The sequence below is a fragment of the Cetorhinus maximus genome, chromosome 15, assembly GCF_964194155.1.
Source record: "Cetorhinus maximus chromosome 15, sCetMax3.hap1.1, whole genome shotgun sequence".
Classification (NCBI taxonomy): Eukaryota; Metazoa; Chordata; class Chondrichthyes; order Lamniformes; family Cetorhinidae; genus Cetorhinus; species Cetorhinus maximus.
This window is the reverse complement of record NC_135893.1, coordinates 58,755,571-58,782,494: the sequence shown is the minus strand read 5'-3', so window position 1 is coordinate 58,782,494 and position 26,924 is coordinate 58,755,571. Positions and strand designations below refer to the sequence as shown.

At 42.8% G+C, this 26,924-nt stretch overlaps 1 protein-coding gene across 5 annotated transcripts in view; it reads right to left on the bottom strand.

Annotated features, from left to right (window-relative positions):
• The window catches only part of LOC144690711 (putative helicase with zinc finger domain), a 453,895-nt gene that overhangs the window by 105,174 nt on the left and 321,797 nt on the right, over window positions 1–26,924 (bottom strand). For all 5 annotated transcript variants that reach the window (XM_078558475.1, XM_078558473.1, XM_078558477.1 and 2 more), the window contains 2 exons: window positions 22,345–22,528; window positions 2,733–2,812 (listed from right to left, as the gene is read on the bottom strand). In XM_078558475.1, coding sequence (XP_078414601.1) covers window positions 2,733–2,812; window positions 22,345–22,528 — 264 coding nt within the window. The remainder of the gene's footprint in view (window positions 1–2,732; window positions 2,813–22,344; window positions 22,529–26,924) is intronic.

Genomic DNA, 26,924 nt, shown 5'->3' with positions numbered 1-26,924 from the left:
CGGGATAGCTGGTAAATTTTATACCAACCAATTAGTCTTACTTCAGCTGTTGGTCAGAGACCTTATAGAATGGTTTAAAGAAATTACACATAAAAGATAAAGTGGGATAAAAACAGAAAATGCTGGAAATATCCATCAGTTGAGACAGTGTCTATGGAAGGAAAAACAGAGTTAAAGTTTCAGATTGACTATCTTGTATCAGAACTGGCATCACAAATAAATAGGTTCTGATTAAAGGTAATCAACCTAAATTGTTAATTCTGTTTCTTCTTCTACAAATGATGCTTGATCTGCCAATGATTTCATAGAATATACAGCACAGAAACATGCCATTTGGTCCAACCTGTTCATATCAGCATTTATGCTCCACTGAAACCTTTCCAGTGCTTTCCATTTTTATTTCAGATTACTAGCATCTACAGTATTTTGTTTTGTATTTTGTGGGCTTGCAAAAATTATTTGATAGGATACCATATAGGAGACTTATGGCAAAGGATATGGCACATGTGCTTAAGGGGAAATATATCCATGGATAGAGACAATTGTAGCATTGAAATCAAAAGAGGTGGTGTAAAGGGAAGTTTTTTTAGACAGCAATAATGCGATGTTGCATAGGGTTGTTTGTTGGGGATATTATTATTTATTACGAACATATATAAATACATTTGGGCTTGAGAATTAGGGGAACAATATCAAAATATGCTGGTGCAGCAGGTTGCGTACCATGGCAAATTGTGACAAGGACTATGAAAAACTGGAGGAGACATGGTTGGGAAGCAAGATGGGCACATGGAGTTCAGTGTAAAAAGAAATACCTATTGTGAGTAAGGGGATGATTTTCAACATACTTAACTGGCAGAAACCAGGTATGTGAGCATTTAAAATTCCTCACCTGTTGAAAAGCAATTGGGACCCTCCATTTCCAATTTTAATGAGTGTTTCGGGACAGGTGGCTAATCTGCCCACCCGAGGCCTGCCTGCCACATTTTAATTCACATATGTTAATCTGGTCTGATAACATTATGGGGAGAATTTTCTCCCCATCGGGGGGTTGAGCGGGAGTGGGCGCAGGCAGGCGCGTAGCTGATCGCCACCCGCAATTGGCTGCATGCTGACATTTTACATGGGCGGGCCAATTAAGGTCCACCCAGCGCGATGCACACCCAGGAGTAGGCTGCGGACGGCGGGGAATAGGCTGAGTCGGGCCCTGCAAAACAGTGCAGAAATCTCCCTGAGGCACAGAGCTACCTCAGGGAGATTAGTTTGATTATCAAAAATTTTAATAAAGAAAAAAAAAATGTTTAAGACATGTCCCTCATTTGACAGTGTCACGTGAGCTGGCACATGTCAATGAACTTTAATAACATTTTTTATTCAATTTATAAACATTTCATGAAACCTCATCCCGCCCGTGGATGAGGTTTCATGATAAATACAAAGGCCGCCAGGGTTCTTCGCCTGCCCGCCAATCTTAAGGTTAGACGGACAGCTCCGTTAAGTATTTTAATTAGTTTTAAATGGCTTTAATAGGCCTTTGACAGTTTGGTGGGCACGCAGCTGACTCCGCTGCACGCCCACCAAACTGAAAATCGGAATGATGCGCAGTGATGTCGGGATGCACACCCGCCCCCACATGCTGACCTTAAGATTCTGGCCTGTGGGTCCCAGGCAGCAATTTTAACTTTAATGAGTGGGGATGTCGCCACGGTGAAGCCAGCATGAAGAGGATTGGGGAGCTGGAGAGCCCCTAGATGTAAAATGTTTTACTTTGCTTTGTGAGGCAGGAGAAAACCACACTCTGGAAGCTTCCTTCCAATACTTTCCTGAGTGCAGGTGGGCGGACAATAGCTGCCCAGTTGTCTGGAGGCCAGCAGTTGTTTCCCATCAATTTTGGTTAAAGTTGCCATGGTGCCACATCGCTGAAATCTGCTAGTTAAAATTAAAATCTTTCCCAGAAGTACATCTTAAAGTAAAATTTTAAATGCAGTGAAGAAGCAGAGGGGCCTGGGTTTGTGAATGCCGTCATTAATAGTGGAAGCACCAATAGATAAATCCTAGAAAAGGCAAACAGAACCCTTGATTTTGTATCTAGATGGTAAGAGACCACAAATCAAAGGGGAAGTTACACACAGGCAATGGTTAGAATGATGAATTCTCTGTCACAAATTGTTGAAGCAGAGTCCATGAATATTTTTTAAAAGAGAATTATTTAGCTTCCTGAGAAAGACATAAAAGGATATGAAGAGCAGCTGAGTGGGAATAGATATGGTGGCACATGCAGGAAAACACTGGAGAAGGTAATGGATCTTGATGCCACAACCACACATTACAAGTGAGGCTGAGACAGAGATTGCTTTCAAAAAGTTGGAAGGAGGTAGATTTCTTTATTGGACTGCTCCCCTGAATGTTAATGGCTTCTCCATAACTTCATTAATAGAATTCAGGTACAGCAGTAAACATTGCTTGATTCACAGGTTCCAGAGCAACACACGGTATTAAAGCAGATGTGGTATTTCACATCACAACTGCTTTTTCTTGATCCACCAATCATCATCAATCCAGGTTAACCATTTGGGATTCAAAGTAAGCTGGACACATCTATAATTCAGTTGCCCCCAAAATCACACATCCCCATTGCAATTACATTTCTAATCCATTGTCAGGGGATAGATTAAGGTCATTTTCCCCATTGTTAATTAAAATTGTAATTTATGATTTAAAGAGATAGCTACCTTTTCCCTCATGTCATTATTCTTTCTGCCCGAAGTCCAAAACGATCCCACATCTGATCTTGGTGTCATCCTTTCTCTACCTGAAAATGAACAAGAATGATTATTTGTGATGTAGTACTGATGCCTTTGTGTTTAGCACAGTGAGGCAGTATCATAGGCAATAAGCCATTCTGGAACTGAAGCACATAAAGTTGTCCTGCATGACTACTAACTTCAATCATTTTCTTTTGCGCTTGCAGGTGTGCAACATGCCAGAGGATGCAAAAAAAAAAGATGGACTATCATAACTGTTGTTTTATCCGGGCATTTCAGTTTAACTCCTGACTGATGCTGACTATGGGTACAGAAGTATAAATGGAGAAAATTACATCTGTCCAACTTGAGGCTAATGTTCACAAGTATGCTCCTACCCTATAAGGGACGGTGCATTTTGCACTGAGGCAGCATGGGGAATGATCACGCTGCCTGTAACACTATGATAAGCAGCTGATAGTTAGAAAGCTTGCTTCAGATTTTTAGTTCCATTTTTTACCATTATGCGCAGTTTTAAGATTGCAGATGTAAGAACAGAGAATGCTGGAAATACTAAGCAGGTCAGGTAGCATCCATAGGGACAGAAACAAAATTAACCTTTCAGGTCAATAACCTTTCATCAGAGGTTTCAGGTCAATGATCTTTCTCTGATAAAAGGTCATCAACCTGAAATGTCAGCTTCGTTTTCTCTCCAGTTGCCACCAAATCTGCTGAGTATTTCCAGCATTTTTATTTCAGCTGCTGAGTAGTTCCAGCGTCTGTAGTATTTTGCTTCTATACTTGAGATTGCAAAATTCTTTTTCAATGCAAGAACCTTATTAGATGGTTTCCATGTCAAAGACTCACACAGCAAGTGCTACAAGTTTTTCCATAAGTAGATAAACCTAAGACTCAGATAGAAAGAATCAAGAACAGCTAATTGAAGGCAAACTAAAGGGTTGCTGTCTGACTGGAACTGAATTCAGAATTAGAGAATCAGAATAAGACTACTCACAATGCGTTCTCTACATTGGGGGGACTAAATGCAGACTGGGTTACCACTTTGTGGAACACCTTCACTCAGTCTGCAAGCATGGCCCCGGCCTTCTTGTCTCTTGCCATTTCAATTCACCATCTTGCTCTCATGCCCACATTTCTGTCATTGGCCTGATACAATGTTCCAGTGAAGCCCAACGCAAACTAGCGGAACAGCACCTCATCTTCCAATTAGGCACTTTACAGCCTTCTGGGCTTAACATCGAGTTCAACAACTTTAGACCATGAACTCTGTCCTCCATTCTGATATTTTGTTTCCCAACCTTCTTCCCCCACAGGGTCAGTCTGTGACTTGTTCTTATAATTTGCTTTCAGAGAATGCTGATCCTTGTCCTGTTATTCACACATTCTGCTGTCTGACCTTAATGCCACCTTAGTCTTTAACACTATCATTACCACTCCCTTTGTCTTGTGTCCATGACACCTTTGTCAAATCTCTCCTGAGTTGCCACCTATCCCTGACCTATTTTGCTCCACCTCTTCAACAGTTTAAAACCCATCACATTTCTACCTCTCTTCAGCTCTAAAAAAGAGTCATACGTTAACTGTTTCTCTCTCCACAGATGCTGCCAGTCTTACAGGGCTTTTCCAGCATTTTCTGTTTATTTCAGAAATAGAGAAGATGGAATGGTTATAAAGGTGATGGTCTACAGCAATGATTGTCTCCTCTTTTTTTTTAAAGAGATTGAGTTTTTTGTAGTTTGGCCTGATGTAATAAATGATGCAATACAAATGAAAATATTTTTCCTTACTGAAATGTATGTTCTACATTAATGACCAGTAGCTTACTCCCACATCCAATCTATCTTAAGATAATTTTGCAAAAAAAAAATTGGATAGTGCAAATTGCACAGTGTAGAGAAGCCCTTGCCAAAGTAATTCAAAGTTACTGAATTGAGGTTTGAAAGTCCATTTTTAGTTGCGAACAGATGTTTACTGAGAACCCATCCCATTTGCCAGCTCAATTTAGATTAACAACTAAGAGTGATTGATTGCCTTCAGGGAGTACTTTTAGATTTATTACATATTTTACTTGAAGTTATTATCCTCCCTCAGGAATCTTGAACCATCAAAAAGATACTAACACTATAGGAGCTCCTGCAAAGACAGCTCAATATGGAGAATAGATTTTTGATCCATGCTTTCTACTCTGATTTATAGTTGGCAAATTCTTTTAATTTGGTTTGAAGTTCTTTAGTCTGGTTCTATATCTGAAATGTCTTCTCTCTTTCAGATGTTAATGGACTTGCTACAGATTTCCAGCATTTTCTGTTTTTATTTTAGCTCATAATTAGTATCCACAATATCCTGGTTTACAAAATAAAAAGTGTCATAGAATACTAAAACAAAGTCAGCAGTAAGTAAAATTGGGCAGAATCTTCTGTTCGGCGAGTGGGGGGTGGTGCCCGCTCACTGACACGTATAATGATGTGGGGTGACGTCAGGCGTGCATCCCGACGTCACCCCGCAGCGTGCTCACCAATCTGTTAAAGGCCTATTAAGGCCATTAAAAAAGTAATTAACATGATTAATGGACCTGCCCGTCCAACCTTAAGGTTGGTGGGCAGGCCGGGAGCCTAGGCGGGCTTCTGAAAAAGCATGAAACCTCATCGATGGGCGGGATGAGGTTTCATAAGGGTATTAAAATTTTTATAAAATGTTTAAATTAAAGAAATTGACATGTCCCAGCTCATGTGACAATGGCACATGAGTGGACATGTCAGTAATTTTTTTCCCCTTCTTTATTGAAACTTTCAAACCTGAGCCGATCTCCCTGAGGCAGCACTTTGCCTCAGGAAGATCTGTGCGCTCTTTCGCACGCATGCATGCACTCACGGCTCAGGGAATCCCCCCCACCATCCCCCGCCCACACAGGGAGTGCATAGCGCTTCCTGGCGGTCTTAATTGGCCCACCCATGTAAAATGGCGATGCAACAATCGGGAACCCACCCGCTCGCACACAACCCCCATTGTGTTCACTGTGTTAGAGTTCTCACATATATTTTGGCAACCTCGGTATCATAAGGAAATTGAAACACTTTCCTTTTAGGTTCATGAATGAAGAATGGTCACTTTGCTAAGTTATAAAACAAAAGCTGGAGGTTGGCTGTCCAAGACTGGGTCGTGTGAAAATATTTGAGGGGGCTAACTTCAGGGCACTGAATTATGGTGATGGAACAATCTAAGCTCCATGTTTTAAAATGTATTTTTGGATTTTTATAGATGCTTTGGATATCAAATTCAATGATTCTGAATATTATTCAGTTGAAACTATGGACAGAATTTTCCCGTCGGTGATTTGGGGGCTCGCCGACGGGAAAATGACACGGGATGACATCGGGAGGAACCCCCGACATCATCCCGGACCATTTAAGTTTTTAGGAAGGCAGGCGGACAGCAAAATCAGCTGCTCACCCGCCGACCTGTCAATGGCCAATTGAGGCCATTGACAGCGGGCTCCTGAAAAAAGATAAAACCTCATCCACTGGCGGGATGAGGTTTCATCTCAGTTTTTAAAAAGTTTATTAAAGTTTCACTCATATTTATTAACATGTCCCATCTCATGGACAGTGTCACATGAGGGGGACATGTTAATAATGTTTTTCTTTCTCTATTTTTAAAGTTTTTTAAACATTCAGCGCTCTCCCTGAGACAGCACTTAGTGCGAACATGCGCGAAAGAGTGCACTTTGACAGATGGGGAATCCCTCCACCCCCCCCGCACAGGAAGCGCATAGTGCTTCCTGTCGGGCAGGCCGCTGGTCAGGCCTTAATTGACCCGCCCACTCAAAATGGCGGCTGGCCCCGTTTCGGCAGCGGAGCCCGGCCGCCCATTTATGGACTATTTATGGAGGTGTTTTGGTGAGTTCCTGAATTTTCCAGTGTTGCCATATCCTTGCTGGGGTGAGGGGGTGGTGGGTGGAGTTGGGCAGTGGATTAGGTAACCTGTTCAAAGACTGCGACAGGTTTGGGGATACCAGTAGCAGTGTTTCTGGGTTTGCAGCATCGCAGAGAGATGGAGCGGAAGCTGCAGAGAGAGCAAGCTCTGCGCCATCCCCTCTGCCCTTTGACTGTGACAAAGGGAAACTTTCTCTTCTCGTCCTTCTCAATCTATCTTCAGCTTTTAACACAATTGACCAGACCATCCTACTCCAACACTACTCCACAGTCATCCAGCTGGGTGGGAATGCTCTTACATGGTTCCATTCTTATCTATCTAATCATAGCCTGAGAATCACTTGCAATCGTATCTTTTCCTGCTGTGGCACCATTTCCTCTGGTGTCCCCAAGGATTTATTCTTGGCCCCCTCCTATTTCTTATGTACAGGTTACCCTCGGCAACATCATCCAAAAGCACAGGGTTAGTTTTCACATGTACGTTGGCAACACCCAGCTCTACCTCACCACTGCATCTTTCGACTCCTCCACGTAAATATCAGACTACTTATCTGACATTCAGTACTGGATGAGCAGAAATTTCCTCCAATTAAATATTGGAGAAGACTGAAGCCTGAAGGATTCGCGGGGGTGGCGGGGGGTGCTTATGTTTCCCCTCAACATTAAGGACTGAGTGACACCTGTGTCCCAGAGCAGTACAACGGACTTACTCACATTCTGGGATGGGTAGTGGGGTACAGGGACACAGTTCCTGAAAGGAAAGAAATTCTGAAAGCTCTCCGAGAGTTTGTCCAGCTCGGCCTAACATAGCGCCATGCTCTCCAAAGGTCCCTGCCTGCTCTGCTGCACTACCCATTGGGGTTTTCCTTTTGGGCTGCAAGAGGACTTCTTGCACCTTCACTTGGATTTTCCTTTCTGGGTGGAGGGCCTATCCTATCCATGTCACCCTTCTTTTCTTTCGAATGATCATGGGAGTGGTTTGGAAATGGGAATGGTTTGGAAAGGTCTGCCTGAGTTTCCAGGCCTATAGGTGAGGTTATAGCTGTCTGCTGTGACAGCTGCATCCCTGGCAGTGAGGATTCTCTGCTCCTCCAAGTGTATCTGTAGTTTGGAGGGTAAGCAGTTTTTGAATTCCTCCAACAATATCAAGTTGCAAAATCCCTCATAGATGCGCTGGATTTTTAAAGAATGGGCCCAACAGTCGAATGCATTTTGCTTCAGCTGTTCGAACTCTATATAAGTTTGAATAGGTTTCTTATGAGCATTCTGGAATTGCTAGCGATATGCCTCCAAGACTAGCTCATAGGCACTGAGGATGGCAGCCTTGGTCTGTTCATAATTAGTGGACACATCAGGAGTCAGCATGGAGTAGACCTGTTAGGCTCTCCCTGACAGCCGCCCTTGAATTAAAAATGCCCAGATATCTGATGGCCATTTTAACTGTCTTGCTATTTTTTCCAAAAGTGGCGAAAAATGACGCCACGTCACCCTTTTCAAATTTGGGAATGAATCTGGCGTACTTAAGGGCCTCAGAGTGATTCGACGTTAGGGCGATAGGGGGTGCTATCGAGTAGAGAGAGGTTTTCCCTCGCTGTCTGGTCTCTCTTTCCCTTTGAGCTGCTAACTCCATTTTCAATTTTCGGAGCTGGAATTCTTCTCGCTCCCTTTCTCATTCTCTTTTCCTTTCCTAAGCTTCTTTCTCTATCTCTACTAAAATTCTAGCTGTATCCTGAGTTTTTCAGTCTCGAATTTGGCTAGGGGAAAGGATTCAGGGTCAGGGTTGAATTCCTCATCTACCTGCTCTGTTTGATATGCGGGGTTGAAATGCTCTGCTAGCATCTGGATTAGTTCACTCTGTTTCACCTTACTGACTAGTTTCAATTGTACCTCCCTAGCTACAGCTTTCAGTTGCTCTGTGATTAGGGATGTTAATGTTTTGCCATTTAAGTTGCTTTGCTTTACCCACATCAGTGCATCGAAAGTTGCTGATTTTTCTTACTGTTAGGGGAAAGGAATTTAATGTGGTAGTTTCCTGCGTTTCAAAAAAAAAATCGTACCAGCCACTGGATTTTTTCCTCTTGGCTTCCAATTGGTTCTTTTATATCAGATTCGGCTCATTTGATCAACTTGTGGTTCGAATGGGTCATCCCGGACGAGCCCCCAATTTCTGTTACGGACAGGAGAGACAGTTTAAATTGCACTGATTTCCTCTTACCACAAGTCCGTAAGCAGAAGGTGTTTGAATAAGTTTTCAAAGAATAAGTGGTGGCGTGTTTTACCAACCGCTCGGGTTTTGTGATCCAACTTTACTAATAATCCACAGCAAACTCGAGTTAGGACTAACTCAGAAGTTAGTTTATTTTACACATTCAAAACCCACAAAAAGGATCTTTTGGTCTGGCATCTTTATGGGAGGGATTTCAGGTTGGGTTGACAGGTGGATTCCTGGTACCATCAAGATGATCAAAGAGTGCAGCACGGGAGGGGGCATTCCAGATCATCCAGAATAACTTTGTAAGAAATCACTTCAAATTTTAATTTTGGTCTTTTGGTTTCTGGAGGTTTCTCTCATTGTCTGCATTTCTTTCAGTATATATGTGTCTTTAGCCATCAGTCTCCTCCTCTGTCCAATAAATATCAATAATCAGAATGTTTACTTTTTCTAATCATGAACAAAACACAAGTGACAATGAAAAGTTTAGTATACTTCCAAAATTCACTTGTCACTTTGAATGATTAAAAAAAGAGTTCAAATTAAAATGAGGAAAGGTACCAATTACAGTTAAGTGCTGCCTGCAGATCCAGGGATAAGTATTTGATATCAGTGCCTATTTAATGGAGGGGCCACAAACCAAACATTTGTACTGAGCGCACACTGCCCCAGTTAGCATGAAGCAACAGTGGTGAACAAATAGTACACTGCCGATGCACTGTTTTTAATAAATATGTAAATAATTTGTGTAATGCTACTTCCATCATGCTGATCACATCTGGGTATTACTTTTAACATAACAGATTGTAGGGTACATCTACTTACTATTTTACACATTTTTCTGTCTTCTAAATGCCATGTGGCACTGTTGCTGCTCCAAGCCCTATCTGCTGTTTTGTTAACTTAAAAGTTTGTTTGTGTTTCTGTTATGTCCTGCTTTGCTGCCACTACTACCTGTCTGCTGTCCTATTCTCTGCAACTCCTCCACTCAAGTCGTCAAGCTTCTCCTTTCACATCTACTTAGCACACTTTTTCATTCTCCATTCTCATCATCACAAATCATTTGTTACTCTTTGCTGGTTTCTTGGAACTGACTGCAACCTTTCCTCTTACAAACTCAACCTCCTACTGAAATTGTCTTCATTTTACTGTTTTCCTGGCACTGAGTCTGCCTCTTTATTGATCCTGTTCATTGCTTCCCCAGTTACATCCTCACCGAATAAAGGTAATGCAGTATAACTAATCGCTAGCACAAGGGTTATTTTATATGAAGTATGCTAAATTTACATAAGCGGTTTCCATGATAAATGTGCACATAGAAATTTATAACTGAAACAAAAATGATAGAATGTGTAACTTTAAAATGGGACTGACTTTGCATCTGTGCATGCTGGTCTAATTGTTTCCCATCCTCCAACCAGAATGTCTTATTTCTGCAGTAAATCGGACAGGTAGGAACAACTATAGCAGGGCTTCTTGAAAAGATTATTGTCTTTGACAACTGAAAAACTGTGCCACCCTGTTTTTAACCAATCTGCCCTTGCAATCTGTAGATGCTGCTTCTGTGAATGATTGTTTACTGCACAACGTACGTATGAACATATGAAGGTATGAATTAAGAGGAGTAGGCCACTCGGCCCCTTGAGCCTGTTCCGCCATTCAGTAAGATCATGGCTGATTTGATTGCAACCTGAACTCCACATTCCCAACCTCAACACCACGTTCCCACTTACCCCTGATAATTTTTCGCCTCCTTGCTTAACAAGAATCTATCTACTTCTGCCTTAAAAATATTGAAAGACTGCTTCCACTGCCTTTTGAGGAAGAGAGTTCCAAAGTGATGGAAGGGGTCATCAACAGTGCTATCAAGTAGCACTTGCTTAGAAATAACCTGCTCACTGAGGCTCAGTTTGGGTTCTGCCAGGGTCACTCAGCTCCTGACCTCATTACAGCCTTGGTTCAAACATGGACAAAAGAGCTGAACTCCAGAGGCGAGCTGAGAGTGACTGCGCTTGAGATCAAGGCAGCATTCGACCGAGTATGACATCAAGGAGCCCTAGTAAAACCAATGTGAATTAGGAGAAAGCTCTTCACTGATTGGAGTTATACCTAGCACAAAGGAAGATGGTTATGGCTGTTGGAGGTCAATCATCTCAGTTCCAGAATATCATTGCAGGAGTTCCTCAGGGTAGTGTCCTAGGCCCAAACATCTTCAGCTGCTTCACCAATGACCTTCCTTCCATCATAAGGACAGAAGTGGGGAGTTCGCTGATGATTACACAATGTTCATCACCATTCGCGACTCTTCAGATACTGGAGCAGTTCATGTCCAAATGCAGTAAGACCTGGACAATATCCAGGCTTAGGCTGACAAGTGGCAAATAACATTCGTGTCACATAGTGCTGGGCAATGGCTATCTCCAACAAGAGAAAATCTAACCATCGCCCTTTGACATTCAATGGCGTTACCATCGCTGAATCTCCCACTATCAACATACTGAGGTTTACCATTGACCAGAAACTGAACTGGACGAGCCATATAAATACTGTGGCTACAAGAGCAGGTCAGAGGCTAGAAATCCTGTGATGAGTAACTCACTTCCTGACTCCACAAAGCCTGTCCACCATCTACTTTACACCAATCATGAGTGTGATGAAATACTCTCCACTTGCCTGGATGAGTGCAGCTCCAACAACACTCAAGAAGCTCAACACCACACAGGACAAAGCAACTTGCTTGATTGACAACCCATCCACAAACATTTGCTCCTTCCACCACCGATGCACAGTGGCAACGGTGTGTGTCATCCACAAGATACACTGCAAGAACTCACCAAGCCGCCTTCGACAGCACCTTCCAAACCCACGATCGCTACCACCTAGAAGGACAAGGGCAGCAGACACATGGGAACACCATCACCTGGAAGTTCCCCTCTAAGCCACACATCATCCTGACTTGGAAATATATCACTGTTTCTTTGTTGCCACTGGGCCAAAATCCTGGAACTCCCTCCCCAACAGCACTTTGGGTGTACCTACACCACATGGACTGCAGCGGTACAAGAAGGTAGCTCACCATCACCTTCTCAAGGGCAATTAGGGATGGGCAATAAATGCTGGCCCAGCCAACAATGCCCCACATCCTGTGAATGAATAAAAAACAAAACTTTCTACCCTCTGAGAGAAAAAATAAAACCAGGTGTCTTTGTTTGCAAGTCCTGTAAAAAAAAATGAAGCAAAACAATGCTATTAAAATTTCAAATCAAGAAAAATCAGCATCTTCCCCAACTGTCCCTCAATTTGAGTGTGACATCTACTCAGGGTTACGAGTTTCTGCCATGCATCTTCATGTGATTGGAACTGGCTGATTTTTAATCCACATGTTTTTGAGCACATGGGCAGGATGTCCCATGCAATAGTGGGATCTGGCATTCAGGAATTGCTTCCTTTTCTTTCCTTCTTTGCCGCTGCTCTGCCTTATCATTAAGACAAAGGGTAATACAGTTTGATGGACAAGTTGTTGCCGCTTTGAATGATTGGTAGCAAGCTGCTCCCAGTCATTAAGATCAATGCTGCCATGCTTCAAGGAAAGCTTCAGAGTGTGTTTGAAGCGTTTTCTTTGTCTTCCCCAGAATGTTGACCATTTGAGAGTTGAGAGAACAGGACCTGGCAGTGGAGACTGTTTTCAGTCATCTGGACATAGCATCCAGTCCTTCGAAGTTGATTTTGCAGGAGTTTTGCCTGAACGCTGGCTTCAAGAAGGACACTACTGCTTGTTCAACAGTCCTCCCACTGAATCTGGAGGATGCAGCAGAGGCATTACTGATGGAAAATCTATGGAAGTGAGTGTTTGACAACAAAGACCTCCGCAAATCAACAAAATCTTAGTGTACAAAGCAGTTGCTGTCACCACACTCCTGTACTGCAATGAGACCTGGATTGTGTATCTGCAACACATAAGAGCGTCAGCGAAATTCCATTAATATACATATGCATACACACATAAATACATGAGGTAGCAAGACACTGTAATGTTGACTACTGTCAAATGAAGCAGTAGCAGAGCCGGCCAGGCAGATACACAGGAGATGTGGAGTGGGGGCAGCCACAGAGACTCCTCAAAACAAAAGTGCAGTGTGGGCAGTCAGAGATGCTGTTCATGAGAGAAGCAGATTACAGGAAAAGGATCTTGAGAAAGGGAAAAAGACAACCAGAGACTCCTTGGCAGAACAGCACAGACAGCCAAGACAGGCTTCTTGGAAAAACAGACCAGAAGTAGGAACGGCCAGAGATACTTTGTCTTTATTTATTTTAATACATGGGCAAGACACTGTGGAGCTAGCCTTCAAGGTAAAACAAGTCATTTTAATTTCATTCAGGGTATAGCCCTCAGTCAGAACTGAGAAGCTGATTTCTCAGCCTCTATACTATATACTAAAGAAGCACTATATTGCAAACAACAACGGAGAACACAATACACTGTATTAGCAAGTGAAAGAGGTCACCTGACATGAACAGATTAAGCCTTCTGACATGAAAAGAAAAGCTAAAGAAATAGCACATGTGCACCTCAGATGTGAAGTTAGTATCACAACTGATTGAACTTAGTGTGCACTCTCACTGAGGTTTACCAACACCTCAGATTCACAAGCCTGCAGTGATTTATTCTGAGCACTTTGTGATAAAAGATATCTGCGTGCACCACTGAACTGATTAGGTAGGGATCTATGCATTTAGCTCAGTGAATGGCCCATCAGAATTTGTGGTAAAATATCCGTGAATTTAATTGGATTGCACTTTAATTAAATAAGTGTTGCTGGATGGTAGTCATTCAAGGACCTAGAAAGTAACAGTTGACTTTCAACACAGTTCAGCTATATCTCTTATGGTAGATTTATGCTATTGCTCAAGATGCTCTTATGTTTGCTTATTCATTCTTCCCTCGTCTTGTCCCCAAATCTTTCTTCCATTTCTCAGTTATTTACAAGATGAGAAAATATCTTATTTTCCCTCAAGACTTCCCAATAGTAGATTTGCTGAAGCCATTGTTGGTGTGTTACTGAGCCAGAAGGTTCTTCCCTATTCTCCAAGCTCTAATAACCACCTTGAATTTGTGGTTATTCACCATCCTCAGACTACAATGTCTGAGTTCAGCCATCATCAAATTGCTGAAACATCACCATCTGGCTTTGCGCAAACATCCAGTTCTTGTTGAGGAAGTCCAAAGGTAAGGTAGCATTTCCAACTTGGACAGAAGTAGAATTCAAGTCCCATATGTGGGGGAAGTTTTCAGGTTTTTGGATATTAAATAATTAATTTCAGTGATTTTTGTTTCAGGTTTCTGTTTCAGAATTACTTGCAATCAGACCAGGTATGAAATTTGAAAGCTCACCTTATAAGAGCTTGACTGCCTCCTCTGAGTCCAAGGTGCCTTGTTAGCTTGCTAACATCTGAATTTAACTACTGTGAATTGAGACTGTAATTCCACAAGACAAGAGAGGTTTCAGCAAGGACCCTGCAGCACCCAACACAATTACTCCCACATTTCAACCTAGCTCCTCTTACAATGACTTTCTGTTTCTGTTCTTTTGCTCAGTTATCAATCCATACCAAAGGTTTATCCTTGTGAAAGACAGATTTTAGTTTGTAAAATAATATTTGACGGTGTACTTTATCAAAGGCTTTTTAGAAAACCACATCATAAGGTGAATTTGAGATGCCCTTCCCTGATATACATACACATTGTATATTGTTATGATCATGTGGAAACCAATAACTTTGAACAAGAAATTTGAATTCCCAATGACCAACTTAAAGGAATTGCACAATGAGATTTCAGGTTTTAAGACTTTTACTGTAATGAACTAAAAGCAACATTGACTATATGTTCCTTAGAAAGCAACTGACACTCTAAACTACAGAAACGTTAATCCTTATCAATGTTCCAACGTGGCAAATAACCCTACACCACATATATATACATTATAACAAGCTCTCCGCAGGATTACAGTATTGATAGGAAACAGTCCACAGCCACTCCCAGCTTTCAATGAGTTCACGTCTCCCTGTTTAGCCAAATTGTAAAATCGAGTGACCATCTAAAGGCGCTTTCCTCAATTTTCAGGGAATTTCCAAACTAACTAACAGCAGTAAGATCCACTCCAGCAACCTCTACTCCCGGCTTTGCTAGGACTTCCAGAGTCTTTAGATTGCCATGGGTTGCATCTCTTTGACCAGAGATCATCCATTCTCCCAAACTCTGCCTGGTAGCTCGCAGAGAACTCGCAGCCTTTTCTCTGCTGACCACACCAGCGTTTTGTCTGAGACTTCTCTCCCTTTTCTGTTCAAAAACTTGGGAGACTGAAGGTCCACAGTAACCCAACTACCCTGGCCTTTGTTTTCAGATGTGAACATTTTACACCTTCCTCCCAGTAAGTCTCAACATGGCCCTGCCCCCCGGTCTCCATGGCAATCATGCTTAGACAACGACGATCTGCAACCAGAATGAAAACACCTCTTGCTTCATATTTTTATGGATATTAGAGACATGCAATTTGAACACTAGACTTGTTGTTAGGCACATTACCCTCTTCACTACTCCATTTGACCTTAAGTTAAAAAGACAGTTTAAAACATAATCTTATAAAACCTCACATTTGTAACATATAGCAAACCATTGAAATTGCTATTTGTACTATTTTGTGTGGAGTTGTAGAGAGTTCTTATACGCCATGGTAAGGGTTAATCAAAACTAAATAGATAAATCTTCATTTACGTTTATTTATCTACATGATATAGCTGGCCAGGTATACAGAGGCAGAAGCTGGGATGTAATTGACAACGATAATCTGCATCCAGAATGAAAATACCTCTTGCTTCATATTTTTATAGTTATTAGAGACATGCGGTTTGAACACTTGACACAAATATCTACAAGGTGCGCATCTGATGCATTCCAGCTTTGACTTTGGAGAGTTATTTAGCTATATAATTTGGAGAAAGTAAAGGGAAAAGAGAGAGAGTAAATTTCAAGCATACCAGTATTTCATAGACCTGTGGGCCTGAGACAGTGGTCAAGGAGGGGGAAGGAATCAATGGCCAGGAAACAGCGATTGTCTGCTGGAGATAATGAGTTGGGTTTTCATCTTCGAGGTGGATAGCAGAAGTCAGGGAATTTACCAGCTTGTCACGGCCCACCTTGAGAGAAAGTGCCAACAAAGATGGGGTTTTTGTTCCGGTGGGGGGTAGATGATAACAAGTCAGGTCTGCCGCCTCTGGAAAGAGTTCGGAGACGGCCATGGTGGCTGCCGGGTACCAAGGCAGGCTGTTAAGGCTGCCTTGGTGCTTTGTCCCAATTATATTAAAAACAGTAAGGCCCACTAGCCCTCACACCTCACATCCCCACACACTCCACATGCCCCTGTTGGGCAACTACCTCATGCCGCCCCACAGACCCTCATGGCCCCTCATACCCTCTATGCCAATCTATGACACTTCCATGCCCATTCACCCACCATAAAATCTGTATAGAACCAATGAACCCTACAGTAACAACAGGATGTGTTAAAAATGCTTTAAAAAAGTCATTCATTCATAACTTTCCATTTTGTTAAAAAAATCCTTTCACTACAGTGTAATAAAAGGGTCAATCATCCAGACCCTTTAATGTATCAATTGCAAGAACTGCAAGCACTTGGCACCTCTTTATCTTATGTAAATAAACATTGTGCAATTGATTGAAGACATCAGAGAGCCAGAGCTGTTAATCAAGCAATATTTTCCCTGGGGCGCAACTGTTTCGAGACTCTAATCAATGTCTAAGCTCTCAACCAAGCCTCATTATGCATTCTTGGCTGAGAGCCCAGACATCCATTTGAGTGATGAAACAACTGCACACCAGGGAAAGCTTTTTTGACTGACAGCTCTGGCTCTCTGACCTATTCTGTCAATTGCACAATGTATACTTTACACAAGGTGGAAGAGGATTTAAGTGCTTGCAGTTTCTGCTACTGATATTGAAAGGGTCTGGGTAATTGCACTTTTATTGGGATGTAGTGAAAGGAGTCTTTTTTAAGAAAGTGGTAAGTTAGGAATGAATAACTTTTAAAAAGTTTTTTTGGGCTTGGAAGCGGAATAGATTGGCATGGAGGGTATGAGGGGTCATGGGGGTTTGGGTGGAGGGGCATAGCTTTGCACAGAGGGTATAAGAGGCCATGGGGGTTGGGTGGGGGAGCATAGTTTGGTATGGGGGGGTGTGGATAAGACCTTTGGAACTTCCCTTTCAAAAGGTTCCCCCATCCAGATAATGGTTCACGACACCTCTGAGGTGCCATGAACCACAAGTGCTTTAAAAGCTGGCTCAACTCCATGAAAATTCCACAGGATTAGGACCTGCCTATTGCCGCTATGGAGCCAGCCATAGCCAATCCCAGCAGGAAGGCAGGGTGGGGCTTGTGACTTGCAGGAGCCTACACCCTTAACCCACACTGGTGAAAATTGGAAACTCCAGGAATGGTGTTGTGAATCTCGGAGTCAGGTCTCAGCCGCCATTTTTACACCTTCACGGAGTCTCTCTGATTCCATGAAAATCTAGCCCAATAACTATGGTCTTCCTAATGTTAAATTGGTAGAAATTTCTACTCGACCAGTACTCAATTTTGGTCGTGGGTTTGGAAGGTGCTATCGAAGGAGCCTTGGTGAGTTTCTGCAGTCGGTGGTGGACAGAGTGAATGCTTGTGGAAGGGGTGCTAATCAAGCTGGCTGCTTTGATCCTGGATGGTGTTAAGCTTCTTGAGTGTTGTTGGAGCTGCACTCGACAGTATTCCATCACATTCCTGACTTGTGCCTTGTAGATTGTGGACAGGCTTTGGGGAGTTAGGAAGTGAGTTACTTGCCACAGGATTCCTAGCCTCTGACCTGCTCTTGTAGCCACAGTATTTATATGGCTAGTCCAGTTCAGTTTCTGGTCAATGGTAACCCCAGGATGTTGATAGTGGGGGGATTTAACGATGGTAATGCCATTGAATGTAAATGCTGACACACTTCCAGGGGAGTTTCAGAAAGCATTTGAAGCGTTTTCTTTGCCCCCCCCTCCTCCGGAACACTGGCCATTTGAGTGTTGAGAAAACAGTTCTGGTGGGGGCAGCGGTTTTCAGCTAAAAAGACAGTGTCCAATCCATCAAAGTTGATTTTGCAGTTTTGTCTGAATGCTTGTGGAGTTGGCTTCAAGGAGGACACTAGCATTTGTTCGAATGTCCTCCCATTTAATCTGAAGGATGTGGCAGAGGCATTGCTGATGGAATTCATCTAGTGTTCTTCTGTCTCGCTGATACACAGTCCAACAATGAAAACATTTCAGCCTTAATTGATTTCAACCAGTTTTAAGGATTCCATTTTGAGAGAAAAGATTAAATTATACTTCACTTTTGTTTGTTGATCTTTAACTCAAAAAGTTCAGGAAATGGAATTGCTTGCTGGCCTCCCTATAAGAAGGTGCAGAAGGATTAACAGAACTACTTGGTTAAAGGATGTCAAATCAACTTGGACACTGGGCAAGAGGATTTGACTGCAATAGACAGCCTGTCTACCAGTGAATGAAATAAACCAGTGGATGTTCATAGCAGGCCATCAGCATCTGAAAAAGGAGGGACAGGTTAAAGTTCAAAACTTCAAGATACACCTGAGATGGCTGGCACCTTTTTCCTTTTTTCTCTTTCAGATGCTGACAGAGCTTTTACTTTGCTTCTGTTTCAGGTTTCCAGCATTTATGGTCTCCAGATCACCACACTGAAAGATGTATTTATCATAAATCCAGATACTTTCCCGTGATTATAAATATAGAAAACAAAACAAAACTTTCTATCCCCAGCCCCTCTCTTTGTTGTCATTTGTCACAATAAGGTCTACCTCAAGGGCATATTTCCCATATGGAATAGTATTTTCTTTTAGAGCAGGGTGAGAAAACACATTTCAACAAGTTGAAGAAATGTGTGCAGAAGTTTACAGTTTGCAAATTTCCAAGCAATGCATGAAATACAATGATCCATGTTCAATATCAATAGATATTAAATCTGCCAGTTAAAGTACAGCAGTTAAAAACTCCAGAATTCCTCAGGAAGTTCAAATTACACAACATTTGCTTCAAATCTGGAGTTAAATATCCTCTCCCCATCCAACCACCCCCACCCCACCCCAACTCCCTGAAGCATTAGCTATTCATAGTTGTAGTGGAAAACAGACCATAATTTTTTTATACATTCGTTCATGGGACACTGGAAAGGCCAACATTTGTTGTCCATCGCTAATTTCCCTTGAGAAGGTAGTGGTTAGCTACCTTCTTGATCCACTGCTGTCCAACTGGTGTAGGTACAGCAATAGTGCTGTAAGAAAGAGTGTTACAGATTTTTGACCCAGCGACAGTGGAGGAATATAGTTCCAGTCAGGATGACGTGTGGCTTGGAGGGGAACTTGCAGGTGTTTGTGTGCCCATCCATCTGCTGCCCTTGTCCTTCCAAGTGGTAGGGATCATGGTTTGGAAGATGCCGTCAAAGGAGACTTGGCAAATTGCAGCAGTGCATCTCAAAGACCATACACATTGCTGCCACTGTGTGGTGGAGGGAGCGAATGTGTAGGGTGATGGGTCGGGCGCCAATTGAGTAGGCTGCTTTATCTTACGTGGTGTTGAGCTTCTTGAGTTGTTGAAGCTACACTTATCCAGGCAAATGGAGAGTATTCCATCACACACCTGACTTGTGCCTTGTGGTTGGTGGAAAGACATTGGGGAGTGGTGGGTCAGGAGGTGAGTTACGCACCACAAAATTCCCAGCCTCTGACCTGCTTTTGTAGCCACAGTATTTATATGGCTGGACCAGTTAAATTTCTGGTCAATAGTAACCCCCAAAATGTTGAAGGTGGTGGATTCAATGATGGTAATGCCGTTGAACATCAAGGGGAATTAGTGAGATTCTCTCTTGTTGGAAATATCATTGCAGAATGTCTTTTTGGCTTGACAGCAGCATCCTGTCAGTGGCGAATATCACTCATATGGCTACTGCATAGTAGCAGCATGAAACAGCTAGCTTCACCTGTTGCTCAAAGTGCCGAAAGTGACAGCCTTAGGGCCGTTCATGAGTTTGCGTGATATAGTGTGAAATCGGGGTAGCCATTATCCTGCAGAATGTTTTTGATGTGCCCTATTTCAGCATCAAGGTGGTGAGCAAATGGCTTGGGCCCGATTTACAAGTTTGCCGAAAAGGCCAATTTTATAGCATGTAGAACTGTAAGAATCCCAACGTGTGTATTGACCAGTGAAGGTAGGCTTGTGGTAGACCATGGTAGAGAACTCCCTAGCAGATTTCTCAACTAGTATGTCAAGGAAAGGGAGTTAATTTGACTGCTCCATTTCAAAGGTGACTTTGAGCACAGGATGGTGCCCATTAAGACATACAAGGAAATTATTACATGCTTCTACAGATTTAAATATAGCAAATGTATCATCCACATATCGGAAATAGGCAAGGGGTAGGAGGTTAGGTGTCATTCCATCGAGGACGTGTTTTTCATGGAACCCAACAAAGATGTTTGCGAGAGACAGGCCTAGGGGATCCCATGGCAACACCATCTATTTGGGCACTCATGGTGTAATTAAAGCTGAACTCAACTGTGTGAGTTGCTGAGTTCATAAGCTCAATGCATACTGATTCACAAAACGGTGGCAGGTCTAGATCGCCATGACATAGTGCTGTAGCGCAAATCTCTATGGCTTCCTTAAGTGGAATATTGGTGAGTAGGTTAGCAACGTCAAATGAGTACATGGACACAGCTATCGATATGCAAGTTCTGTATGGCCTTCGCAAATGTGAAGGAATCCTTCACCTTGTATCTGAAAAACTAGTTAAAAACTGGTTGTAACAATTTGCCCAACCATTTGGCCAATTCATGCTGTGCAGAACCGGTCATAGATAAACGTGTCTTCGATGGAATGACACCTAACCTCCTACCCCTTACATATTTCCATTATGTGGATGATACATTTGCTATATTTAAATCTGTAGCTGCAGATAATAATTTCCTTGCATGTCTTAATGGGCTTCATCCTGCACTCAAATTCACCTTTGAGTGGAGCAGACAAATTAACTCTCTTTCCTTGACGTACTAGATGAGAAATCTGCCAGGGGGCTCTCTACCACAAGCTTACTTTCACTGGTCAATACACGCATTGGGATTTTTGCAGTTCCAAGCACTGTAAAATTGGTCTAATCGGCAACCTCATAAATAGGGCCCAAGCCATTTGCTCACCATGCAAGTTTGATGCTGAAATAGGGCACATCAAAGGCATCCTGCGGGATAATGGCTACCTTGATCAGGTCATTTTGCGCTGTATATCACGTAAACTAATGAACAGGCCTAAGGCTGTCACTTTCAGCCCTGAGGAGTGTCTCGTCTAACCTCAGATTACCATGAAAGGGCAAGGTATCTCAAACATTTGAGCAACAGGTGAAGCTAGCTGTTTCATGCTGCTATTATACAGTAGCAACACAAGAGGTATTTGCCAATAACAGGATGCTGCTGTCAAATCAAAAAGACATTTAGCCTATCGCACAAATGAGTAATGTGGTATATGAATTTCAGTGCCAATGTGATGCTAGGTATGTAGGCTGTACATCCCAAAGACTGGAAAATCGTATCAAACAGCATGTCCCTTCTGCTGTTCGCAATGGGCAATGTACAGACCGTACCCAACAGCCTGTGCTTGCAAAGCTCAAAACACAGTGTATAACATTAAATGTGATTCTGCGACTGGACAACATTTGCTAAATAGTCCTCAGTGTACTAAAAATTACACTGACAACCAACTTAATATTGTCAGTTGGGCTCGCAGCGTGGCACATTTGCATGGACTGGAAGCTACATATATTAATACACTGGGCCCTGTTCTTTGCAGACAGAAAGAACATATACACACATTGCGTCTGTTTGAGTTAAACAAAATAAGTGATAGCCATTCACTGGTTCATTCCTCAGGAATGCCTTCACCAATCAGAGTCAAGTTGCCTGGTTTAAATTTCAAATAATTCTTGGCAGTTAACTATCAGTCACCATTAACTGGTGCATTCTCCATGGCAATGCCACTACCAATCAAAATCCACTTGCCAACCAATCAGCAGTCTCTTCTCATACTGCAAAAAGTTGTTGCTTCCCCTGACATTGGTATTCTTGCAATTGTCCTGATGAGTGCAAGACAAAAAGTTTTGACAAAATGTCCTTTTCCAGCAATACTCAAGTTCCACTACAGAATATTAATCCATGTTTATATATCTAGTATTCAATTCTGGCCACATGCTCAACATTGATGCCTATTCTGAACTTTTGAAAATTGAATCCAATCATTGATCCCCACAGATGGATTAAATTTTATGGACAATAAATAACTCACCAGATTTTGCATGTTCCAGATCTCTGTCAATGTGTGACTGATGTGGCGAAGTCCCAAGGTTATAAGGACCAGGTGAAAGCCTTCCTTGAGTCTGTAACAACTTGAAATTATATGCCATGGCAGCCTGACGAGCCACAAGCCTTGGGTCTAATGCGAATCTGTTCTGGTATCCCAACCAGGTCACCTAAATAGAGTTTCAACAAACATAAGTAAATCAGCTCTTTTTGTCTTTACAAAATGCTTTATATTGCATCTTTGTCAAGGACTCAGATTTATCAAACATTTTCTGCATCATAAATGTGAAATAATACAGTACTTAAGCAAATCAATAATCACAAGTAATCTTACAGCCACTTTGCTCAAATAATATGCATTGCAAATGATAAAACACCCTCAACTAGGGAGGCGATGGTGTAGTGGTATTGCCGCTGGACTAGTAGTCCAGAGACCCAGGGTAATGCTCTGGGGACCCGGGTTCGAATCCTGCCACGGCAGATGGTGGGATTTTAATTCAATAAACATATGGAATTAGAAGTCCAATGATGGCCATGAAACCATTGTCGGTTGTTGTAAAAACCCATCTGATTCACTAATGCCTTTAAGGAAGGAAATCTGTTGTCCTTACCAGGTCTGGTCTACATGTGGCTCTAGACCCACAGCAATGTGGTTGACTCTGAAATGCAAGCCACTCAGTTGTAACAAACCGCTACAAAGACACAAAAAAGGAATGAAACCAGACAGACCACCCGGCATCGGAAATGGCAATCGCAGCCCAGTCCTCTTTACTAACATCTGGGGGCTAGTGCTGTCTCACATACTAGTCAAGCAACAGCCTGACATAGTCATCCTCACGGAATCATACCTTACAGATAATGTCCCATACGCACCACCTGTCCGACCAGCAAAGGTGGCGGCAACAGTGGTATACAGTCGGGAGGGAGTTGCCCTGGGACTCCTCACCATTGACTCCGGACCCATGGCATCAGGCCAAACATGGACAAAGAAACCGCCCTCCCTCAGCAGTGCTCCTCCATGTTGAACAGGAAGCACTGAGGGTGGCAAGGACACAGAATGTACTCTGGGTGGGGGAATGACTTCAATGCTCATCACCAAGAGTGGCTTGGTAGCACCACTACTGACTGAGCTGGCGGAGTCCTTAATTGCATAGCTCCTAGATTGGGTCTGCGACAGATGGTGAGGGAAAAATGTACTTGACCTCATCCTCACCAAACTGCCTGCCATAGATGCATCTGTCCATGACAGTATCAGGAGCCGCACAGTCCTTGTGGAGACGAAGTCCTGCCTTACATTGTGTTGTGTGGCACTACCACCGTGCTAAATGGGATAGATTTTGAACAGATCTAGCAACTCAAGACTGGGCATCCATGAAGCACTGTGGGGCAGCAGCAGAATTGCACTTGACCACAATGGTTTCATGGCCCGGCATATCCCCCACTCTACCATTACTACCAAGCCAGGGGATCGACCCTGGTTCAATGAAGAGGGCGCACCAGGCGTACCTAAGAATGAGGTGTCAACCTGGTGAAGCTATAAAAAAGGACTACTTGCTTGCCAAACAGCATAAGCAGCAAGTGATAGAGCTATGCGATCCCACAACCAACGGATCAGATCTAAGCTCTGCAGTCCTGCCACATCCAGTCATGAATGGTGGTGGACAATTAAACAACTCATTGGCTCCACAAATATCCCCATCCTCAATGATGGAGGAGCCCAGCACAGCAGTGCAAATGATAAGGCATAAGCATTCGCAGCTATCTTCAGCCAGAAGTGCCAAGTAGATGATCCATCTCGGCCTCCTCCAGAGGTCCCCAGCATCACAGATGCCAGTCTTCAGCCAATTCAATCTACTCCACATGACATCAAGAAACAGCTGAAGGCACTGGATACTGCAAAGGCTATGGGCCCTGACAATATTCTGGCAATAGTAACCAAGACTTGTGCTCCAGAACTTGGCACGCCCCTAGCCAAGCTGTTCCAGTATAGCTACAACACTGGCATCCACCCGGTTATGTGGAAAATTACCCAGGTATGTCCTGTACACAAAAAGCAGGACAAATCCAACCTGGCCAATTGCCGCCCCATCAGTCTACTCTCGATCGTCAGTAAAAGAATGGAAGGGATCATCAACAGTGTTATCAAGCGGCACTTGCTTAGCAATAACCTGCTCACTAATGCCCAATTTGGGTTCTGCCGGGGCCACTCAGCTCCTGACCTCATTACAGCCTTCGTTCAAACATGGACAAAAGAGCTGAATTCCTGAGGTGAGGTGAGAGTGACTCCCCTTGACGTCAAGGTAGCACTTGACCAAGTGTGGCATCAAGGAGCCCTAGCAAAACTGAAGTCAATGGGGATCAGGGGGAGAACTCTCTGCTGGTTGGAGTCATACCTAGCACAAAGGAAGATGGTTGTGGCTATTGGAGGTCAGTCATCTCAGCTTCAGGACATCACTGCAGGAGTTCCTCAGAGTAGTGTCTTAGGCCCAAACATCTTCAGCTGCTTCATCAATGACCTTCCTTCCATCATAAGGTCAGAAGTGGGGATGTTCGCTGATGATTGCACAATGTTCAGTTCCACTCGCGACTCCTCAGATACTGAAGCAGTCCATGTCCAAATGCAGCAAGACCTGGACAATGTCCAGGCTCGGGCTGACAACCGACAAGTAACATTTGCGCCACACAAGTGTCAGGCAATGACCATCTCCAACAAAAGAGAATCCAACCATCGCCCCTTGATGGTCAATGGCATTACCATCACTGAATCCCCCACTATCAACAACCTGGGGGTTACCATTGACCAGAAACTGAACTGGACTAGCCATATAAATACTGTGGCTACAACAGCAGGTCAAAGGCTAGGAATCGTGGGACGAGTAACTCACCTCCTGACTCTTCAAAGCCTGTCCACCATCTACAAGGCACGAGTCAGGAATGTGATGGAAATACTCCCCACTTGCCTGGATGAGTGCAGCTCCTACCACACTGGAGAAGCTGGGCACCGTCCAGGACAAAGCAGTCCGCTTGATTGGCGCCACATCCACAAACATTCACGCCCTCCACCACCGATGCATAGTAGCAGCAGTGTGTCCCATTTACAAGATGCACTGCAGGAATTAACCAAGGCTCCTTCCAAACCAACAACCACTACCACCTAGAAGGACAAGAGCAGCAGGTAAATGGGAACACCACCGCGTGGAAATTCCCCTCCAAGTCACTCACCATCCTGACTTGGAAACATAGCGCCATTCCTTCACTGTCACTGAGTCAAAATCCTGGAACTCCCTTCCTAACAGCACTGTGGGTGTACCTACACCACATGGACTGCAGCGGTTCAAGAAGGCAGCTCACCACCACCTTCTCAAGGGCAACTAGGGATGGGCAATAAATGCTGGCCCAGCCAACGAAGCCCGCATCCCGTGAATGAATTTTTAAAAAAATGTTGTGTTTTCTGAGGGACGGTGGTGAAGAGAACAGTTATTTAAAAGGTGCACGTCACAACATTCGCATTTTCAAAAAGAAAAGAGAATGCATTAGTAAACATTTATTGTAAATCTGTAAAATTATCTCAAGATCTTCAGTGGCTATTTTTGAGATTACATTTGACATTTTCATTATATCCTTCAGCAAAACGAGACTGCTTTCATTTTTTTTGTTAAGTGTAAACATGAACAAATGTAGTAATGAAATTCTACTGAACCTTTTTTTATTTGTCTACTTCATAGCTTTTAGACTGAATTTCAATTTCTGTGCTACATAAGAAAATTACAATACAAAGCTGACTGCAGTGGCTTGCTGTTCAAAATTAGAATGACAAGCGTCACTGCACGTTAACAGAATTTTAAAGAGAGTCCGAGGGCCAAAGTGCTAAAAACCCAATTGTGTTAAACTACTTTGTGATTATAACGGAATGATAAAACAAAATGACTGATTATTTTAAAGCTACAGGTGCAGTTCGTGTAGACACCATTTGTCAACCATACAACTATTTAATTCCTGAAATCCTACTGCGGTTAAATTTAATCCCAGCCTTTTCATCTTATTTTAATGTAGACTTTGCTGGGACGGGGGTGTGGTAAATGAATTTGGCACTGTCAAAATGATAATATATCGAGATGCACTGATTCAATGAGACTGTTTACAAATTATGTCACCAGAATTGTTAAGGGTGAGGAAGCTGGCTCAATGTGGGTTTTGAGCATGTACAGCTAACTACAAGAAAGTCATTCACAATTTAAAAGACATATCAGAACTTTCTCACATGGTTTTCAAGTTACAGATACATTTTCCCCAAATCTTTTCCCAAATCCTTCCTATTAACCACAAATCTTGCTCACCACCTTATGCAGTTTGAATCTCAATGCCAATTCTATTCATTTAGTCATAAGACACTCCTTAACAGCAGGTACACATTGCATAGTTCAGTCTTTTTATTGCTAAAGTAGAAATGAAGATGCACCAGGTGAAAGCACCAACTCATGGAAACTGTTTGAATATGATATAAATGGATAACTAACACTGAGAATTCAGGGTCGCTAGGAAACAGGCTGCTTTTAAACGCTGAAA